We start from the raw sequence: 8,195 nt of genomic DNA, 5'->3' as shown, positions 1-8,195 counted from the left end.
AGTTTGGATGGGTTGGGCAAGCAGTTTGAGTATAAGAGTTATTAGTTCATTAATTAGTTAAATTTCTGATACCATTAAATATTTGAATAATTATAATTAAACAAATTGATTATCTATTTTGATGAATCGATTTAGTTGACATATTTTATTTTAATTATTTATTCTAGGAACATTTGAATTTTTGTTTATTTTAAATCTTATATGGTCTTTAGGACATCACTCTAAGGTTCGTATGGCTGTGTCACATAACCGACCAAGGTGCTGCATTCGGGGCGTAACAACGTAGGTGTCTAATAAGTGCTCAGTAGGCATTCTTCTTTAGCTTGGGACAGTAAGAGTGATGTGGCTAAGAGCCGTTCATTAGTCATCCCATTCTCCTTAGTTTATTCATTAGCAGTGATAAATATGAGTGCAGAAATGAGTGGAGATAAAGAAAAGCATACCATGTCAGACCATCATATAAGCAACTTAAGGTAATTGGATCACTAGATACATTTGCCAATGCAAATGGTAGGAAAGTAAACTAAATATTAGCAGTAGACAGTTTATTTCTAGCTGGAGCATTGGGGAGGGAACCAAGAGGGAGAATATATTAATTGCAACTAGAGAGGGAATTGGTATTGTTTCCAGCTATACTGTCTTTGAGGCCAAAACTAATTACCAATCATAATATTCCCAACTAAAGTAAGACTTCATACTTCTTTATGACATTGGAACCCAATATGATCATAAAGTTTTTGAATTACATTGTCCCGCAATTTCCAATGTGACAAAGCAGCAGAGAATTGCACTAGCTCGAGAGATCATCAAAATATCTATGTTACATGTAACATGCTACTGTACCACTAATGAACTATTGAGGCCTCAATCTTAAATATTTATGCTCTTTTTTTCTTTTTATTTTTGTTTTAAAGGAAGTCAAACCTCCTACAGGCTGTTTAGCTCCGAATTCTTACATCCCATCAGGAGATTGATGACTATCACTTGATTTTTGTTTTGACTTTTTATTTTAATTCAAGATAGATGCTTTCATAAACAAGAGCTATCATAGTTCCAAGCATGAACAGTTAAAAAGCAAACCAGGAAAACATCTAAATGCAAAACACTTTTACTAAGCGGCTGCTTGGCAATAGATGTGGGAGTCTTTCAATCTCTTATATTATTAAATCTCTCTTGTCTTCAAGTTGCTCATCTTCACCCAGAAAAATAACGGCAAATCAAATCACAATAAAAATAAGCCTAAAAAAGTAAAAAGCAAGAAATCACCCCATGACGGCCTATTGTTTACCAAACTAGACAAATCTCCACATCTCCATTTACTAACCATAGTGAGGATAGATTCCTCCACATGATTACCTTCACTATAGATGCAGATCACGTAAAAATGTAAAGCCCAAGTTTACCACACATACAATATGTGAGAATTGCTGACTTACAAGTATGTACACAATCAATAATTGCGATCCCTCAACTAGTAAAATGTCCAACATTTGAATTGTTGTATTAAATTTTTTCTACATATGTGTAGATCGATCATAATATTTTTCAGTAAAGATCAATGCTCCAATTTTCTGTCTTAAGTGATATTTAGATTGGGACAAACTTGAAGAATGTATTTAGTAAAGAAGTGATTATATTTATTGAGGTGAACTCATAGCCCTATGCAAGGGGACCAAGTATGATGACAAAACTGTAATTCTGAAAATATTTTAAGTTAGGAATGCTAAAAGGTCCAAACCATTTAAAGCCTCCTTTAAAGTTCTCTGTTTGGGCATGTTAGTTTCTTCTTCAATGGCTTGCTTTTCGGACAAAATCTAGCCAATGAACAAAAGGAGGGGGGGGAGCGGGGGAACGTAGGTCTAAGCTTTTTGGCTTTCATCTAACCCCACTTCTTCTAGACATCCTCCTCTTTCTCTATCTCTAGAAAAGACCAAGGGTAGACTCCACTAGAAAAAGTATAGAATTCTTTATCATGGATTAATGCTATCAGACACCATTAGCTGCAATGATAAGAGTATATTGGTGTGATTGATTGGAGTAAGTGTGAGCCACAAATTGAATGATGCATCAGTGTCACCTACGACCACCAAGACCACAGAGTTTTTATCCTTCACTCTCCAACTGCAAAACATTTTAATACTATTAGACCAAAATAATGGTTTTGCCATTATAATTTATCAAAAATCATATTTACCCTTTTTTTAAATATATTTCATAGGATTTATGTCTTATATACATGTATTATACATACACAAAATTCATGTCTTTTCTTTTATTTTTCTTTTCTTTTCTTTTCCCATTTTTTCAGTCATGTCCCCATATCTAATGTTTTTAAAACCATTGTGCCGGATTCTCATGATACTTGAATATTTAACATTCCCATGTCTAGATAACAGTGGCACTGAATTAAGTTTGATATGAGTGGATGGGCCGTTTAATTGTAGGCTGTTGCCCGATCACCCACTCCTCCAACATATAGGGATCTGTCGAGCAATTAACTTTACTGATAATTAAATACTAATTTAATATCCAGAACTGACACTTCACCTCCATTTTGTCCGATGGCAAAACTGGTCAAGCTGGTGCAATATCAGCCACGCATTTAGTTACATTCCCTAAAATTCTCAAGATAATGCGTTTGGATGTTTTCTTTGGGAAGCTTCCTTCTTGCTTCCTAATATTTCCGTACAACCGTCAAGAAACAGCATTAATTCTTTAGATGTTTAGTTACAGTGACTTTGGGTTTTTCCATACACCCGTCAAGAAACAGCATTAATTCCACACTAACAAACAGATAAAAGCAGGTTAATCTGAATTTGTATAAATATATTGACAAGTTGTGAAAGAAAATTGTGTGGTTTGAATGATATTTGCAGAGTCTCACAAATTTCACATGTATGGTCCTAGTTAGTACACGACTTGATGGAACAAATGGTAGTACCACTGTTGATTAACCTTTCTGTTCACATCAAGCAGGGAATGGAAATAAAAAAAAGATTCCAGAGCACCTACAGATCTAGTGAAAAGAGGAGAGCATTTCCCCTGAGTCAATTTGTTTGCGATTCATCAACTTTTCTTCACAAATCAATCGGAGTGACTCTTTGCAGTCAGGAGTAATGGCTGATGTGCTTCTCTCAGCCTTGCTACCGGTGGTGATGAAGAAGGCAACCGACCGTCTTCTCCAACAGTTTGGAGTGATATGGGGCATGGAAGAGAAGCTAGAAAAGCTGGAAAGAACACTATTGGCAATCCAGTCCATACTTGGGGATGCAGAGAATCGGCAAGCCAAGGATCCAGTTGTGAAGAGGTGGTTGGCAGCGCTGAAGGATGCAGCCTACGAAGCAGACGACATACTGGATGAGTTCAATGTGGAAGCAATGCGGCGGAAGACAGAGATTCAGGTCGATATGCCCAAAAAGGTGTGCAGCTTCTTTTCTTTTCACAATCCAGTTTGGTTTCGCTTGAAGATGGGGCAAAAGTTGAAAGAAATTGTCCAGAAAATAGATGAAATCGCAGCTGAGAGAATTATATTTGGTTTCACGGTCACAACCCAACCACAAAACAGCGATAGGCCACAGACCCACTCCTATGTTGATGAGTCAAATGTCATTGGTAGGGAGGTAGATAAAGAAAAAATAGTGAAGTTGCTACTTGATCATGATCACAACCAGAATGTTGCAGTTCTTCCCATAGTTGGTATTGGGGGTCTAGGTAAGACCACACTGGCCCAATTGATTTACGAAGACGAGAGGGTGAAGGAGCATTTCCAGCCGCTTATATGGGTCTGTGTGTCGGATGATCTCGATTTTGCAAATCACATTCAAAAAAAAAAAGAGTACGATGTTGCAAAAGTTGCTCGAAAAATAATAACTTCAGCCACAGGGGATGAGTGCAATCTAGAAACCATGGAGTTGTTACAACGCCGTCTTCGAGAAGTTGTGAGTGGGAAAAGGTATTTACTTGTATTAGATGACGTTTGGAACGAGGATCAGGCAAAGTGGGATGAGTTAAGAAATTTACTAGGAACTGGTGGAGAAGGGAGCAGGATCATCGTGACTGCACGAAGTCAGCAGGTATCATCGATAATGGGTACACTCGACACCTATCTTTTACAAGGTTTGACCGAGGATGATTCTTGGACATTGTTTAGGAAGAGAGCATTTGAAAAGGGAGCAGAAGTGCCTCCAACTCTGGAAAAAATTGGCAAAGAGATTGTCAAGAAATGTGGTGGGTTGCCTCTGGCAGTGAAGACAGTGGGGGGCTCAATGCATTCCAAGTGCCAGGAAAGCGAATGGTTGTCTGTGAGGGACAGTGAGATTTGGGATATGCCGGTTGGTGAAGATGGGATCTTACCAGCACTAAGGTTGAGCTACAGTCATCTGCCTTCCCATTTAAAACAGTGCTTTGCTTTTTGTGCCACATTTCCAAAGGATTATGAGATGGAAAAGGATCTGTTGATTCAACTATGGATGGCCAATGGATTCATTCCATCCAATGGAAGAAAGGAGTTGGAGGAAAAAGGGCATGAGATTTTTAATGAGTTGGCTTGGAGATCTTTCTTTCAGGATATCAAGTTAGTTGAGGAAGCCGAGACGTACCGTGGGCAACATTTTTATCTTGGTGATCGCACATCCAGGCATGAACTTTATTATACAACAACATGCAAGATGCATGACCTCACGCACGACCTGGCACAATCCATTATGGGGGATGAATGCCTTAGCATACCGGACCCTGCCAAGTGGGAAGATGCATCTAGGAGGACCCGTCACTTGTGTACATCTGGGAATGTCCAATTGAATATTCATAGGACCTTGAATAATTATCCAAATATTCGCACTCTCCTGTCCTCAATAAAGGGATACCATACAAGAATTTCCGTGACTGAGGAATCATCAAAGCCTAGGTCCTTGAGAGCATTGGATCTACATAATACTGTTATCATGCAATTGCCAATCTCAGTTGGATTTCTGAAACACCTAAGATACCTGGACCTCTCTGGTACTTTTTTTATGAAAGCACTACCTGATGCCACCAGCACACTTCTCAATCTACAAACTCTGAAACTCTCCGACTGCCGCAATCTACATAAGCTGCCCGAAGACATAAGAAATATGAGTAACCTGAGGCATCTCTATATTGACAGATGTAGAAATCTAAAACACCTGCCAGCAGGTATAGGGCAATTGAGCAGCCTGCGAATATTGACGAAATACATTGTGGGCAATGATGCTGGAAGGCGTATTGTTGAGTTGAATAGGTTAAATCTCGGTGGCCTTCTAGAGCTGTATAACCTGAGGAATGTGAGGGATGCAACTGATGCTAAAGAAGCTAATCTTAGTTCCAAACATAACCTTTGCTCATTAATATTATGTTGGGATATGATTGAGTGGCATCCGCCTTATTGTTATGCAGAATCTGCCGATGGCTGTTGGGAAGAAGATGTTTTGCCCACAAAAAATGCTGAAGATGTTTTGGAAGCCCTAAGACCTCATGGGGGCTTAAAGCTGCTGACAATATGGCGCTATGGGGGTGCTAGCTTTCCAACGTGGATGATGGACTCTGTGCTGCTGCAAAATTTAGTTGAAATCCATCTGGGAGTTTGCACAGTTTGCCAACACCTCCCGCCTTTATGGCAGCTACCTTTTCTTAAATTTCTCTACATGATTAAGATGGATAGCGTCAAATACATCTGCAATAGCACCATCTATGGCAATGCAAGAAATGGCAAGGTGCAAGCATTCCCCTCACTGAAGAGACTGGTGTTGCATACGATGCAGAACTTGGAGAAGTGGTCAGAGTATGATGGAACTGCAGAGGTCACGCTGTTTTTCCCTCAACTTGCTGAGCTTAAGATCATTGATTGCCCAAATTTGAAGACCATGCCAGATCTACCATCTCTCAAAAGTTTAGAAATGGAAGGAACGAATGAGCAGTTGGGCTTGGTATGTAGTCTGACCACACTATCTTCCCTCATCATTGGTATCCATAAAACGAGAACTGGCCCAGAGTCACCTCCTCTTGCTCAGAAAAAAATGTCTTTCAGATATTTTAGATCTCTTGAAAATTTATCTATTACAGAATCTGAGGATCTAGCACCGCTGCTGGAAGAGGAAGAAGAGACAAGAGGGCTGAGCACATCAGTACATCATTTCCATATTTCTTACTGCAATTGGTTGTTTTCATCATCACAGCAGTCATCATCACCATTGGGGTTTTGGAAGAATCTGACTTCTCTCCTATCTTTGAGCATTAAGTATTGTGATGATCTGGTCTACTGGCCGGAGGAGGAGTTCCGCAGCTTGAACTCACTGAAGAAGATAGACATCTATGGTTGCAACAAGCTGGTTGGTCCGTCACCTTTGCCATCATCCTCGTCAGTAGATGGAGAGCTCCTACCAAACCTTGAAGAGCTGGATATTGTACATTGTGATGGTCTGCTAGAATTGCCCAAGTTGCCTACGTCGCTCAAATCACTGTACGTTGGTTACTGCCCCAAACTAAATTCCTTGACGGAAGGCTTGCAACATGCCACTTCTCTTGAGAGGGTCGTTATTTCAGGTTGCCCAAGCCTGACTTCTCTGCCAGCAGATCTTGGCCACCTAACAGCACTCACAAGTATGTATATCAGTGAGCTTTCTGGCTTGAAATCTTTGGCACAAGGACTCGGACAGCTCGCTGCACTCAAGTCTCTGTGCATCCACAAGTGCAGAAATTTGTCATCTCTGCTAGAAGGGATGCAAGGCCTCACTTCCCTTCAGCGTCTGTCTATTAGGCAATGCCCTCGGCTTTCATCACTCCCGGAAGGTCTCCAACAACGGCTCCCTGGACTTCAGTATCTGGTCATTGAAGGGTGCCGTAACCTGGAGAGACTGTGTAAGAGAGGAGGATCGTATTGCCACCTGGTCTCACGCATTCCCTATACTGAAATATTGCCAGGGAGGCGCACCATGAGCACCTTCCTTCCTTCCTTTCCTTGCTTTGGAGGACCATCTGAAGTATGAAGTCATCTGAGTCCTTACTAGGTACGGTCCCATCTCTTTCTCTTTACCTGGTAATTTTCTACTAAATAAATGTCTCGGAAGCCTCTGCTCTGTTAGTGTCAAATGAAACAGAAATTTGTGAGCATAATTATATTTTTTTGTTCCCCACATTCTTGTTCCTGTTGAAGGAATTTAGTGGCAAGCTTAAGATTAGTTTGTCCATGCTCACTAAAGCACACCCTAAAGCTAACCAATGGCATCTTCCTGAGATGGTAGCCCCAATAGAGTGTCCATGCAAACTATTATGCATCAATCCACGATTCTCACAAGTATTTTTCAGGGTTTGGGGCTGAAGTGGGAGCTGGATGGATATATGATTTTTTTAATTCATCTCACTGTCTCTCTTCCAGCCATGGCAGATCAACACCAAATTTAGCTTCAGGATGGATAAAGAGCATTCAGGGTACAAGAAGCTTCTTCGTTTATCATGTCCACATTGAACCTATCGCTATCCTCAATCCAGTATAGGGGGAAAGACAACATATCATGCCTTGTATAAACTTTCCAAAGATGGCCAGATTTACAACGATCAAGTGATTTCATATGCATCTTCTTGATAGATTTGCTTTTGTTGTCGTGAAGCATTTTCAGGAACCGTAAGAGGAGATGCATTTAATTCTCTTTTCGAAGAAGTCATTTGGCATTCCATGCATCTTTCTTTTAATTTTTTGGTGTAAGGCCTCAATGTTATGCTATTATTTTCTCCGAAACTTATGTTTTTAGTATTCTCTGAGATATAAATATTAAATTTGAAGTCTTTGGACATAGTTCCGCTTGATGTATCCAAAAAATTCAAAGGTGGAGATGTTTATTAATTACTTAGATGACCTATTTGGTTTCTTTAACCATTTTTAAGTAGCCTCATGCAACAGCTATTTGTCCGATCACACTACTGTCACTAGCTTTGTTTTTCTTTTTTTTTTTTTTTTTTTTTTGGCTATTATGAGCAAGTGTTACTAGTGATGTGTTTTTACAAGCTTTGGCACTTCTCTGATTAATACGAAAGGAGGAAGAAGAATAGTTTTTTTGCTGGGAAGAGGGAAGCCCTGATGGCACATTGATGTTTTCTTACCACTCTTTGGCATTTTTTTTTTTCTGGGCAGTAAATTGGCAAGCTTTGAGAAAAAGAGAAGCTGAATTGTAGTTACTGGA

The 8,195-nt window shown here is 39.8% G+C and overlaps 1 protein-coding gene across 2 annotated transcripts; it reads left to right on the top strand.

Annotated features, from left to right (window-relative positions):
- Positions 1-2,855: 2,855 nt before the first annotated feature.
- Positions 2,856-7,890, top strand: LOC140853796 (putative disease resistance protein RGA1). Of its 2 annotated transcripts, none has more exons than XM_073248779.1 (2): positions 2,856-7,025; positions 7,324-7,890. In XM_073248779.1, exon 1 carries the CDS (start codon positions 3,117-3,119, stop codon positions 7,002-7,004), a length of 3,888 nt encoding a protein of 1,295 aa, XP_073104880.1. In that variant the 5' UTR covers positions 2,856-3,116; the 3' UTR covers positions 7,005-7,025; positions 7,324-7,890. The 2 variants fall into 2 exon arrangements, with proteins under 2 accessions (XP_073104880.1, XP_073104879.1); XM_073248778.1 differs by having other exon boundaries at positions 2,857-7,025; positions 7,394-7,889.
- Positions 7,891-8,195: the final 305 nt, after the last annotated feature.

Source organism: Elaeis guineensis, chromosome 14 (genome assembly GCF_000442705.2).
Source record: "Elaeis guineensis isolate ETL-2024a chromosome 14, EG11, whole genome shotgun sequence".
Classification (NCBI taxonomy): Eukaryota; Viridiplantae; Streptophyta; class Magnoliopsida; order Arecales; family Arecaceae; genus Elaeis; species Elaeis guineensis.
Note: the sequence above shows the minus strand (reverse complement) of the source record. Positions and strands in the feature narration are given on the sequence as shown.

Bases quoted from the DNA above. Each gene is read 5' to 3' on its own strand.
- LOC140853796 (XM_073248779.1), top strand. From the start codon at position 3,117: ATGGCTGATGTGCTTCTCTCAGCCTTGCTACCGGTGGTGATGAAGAAG.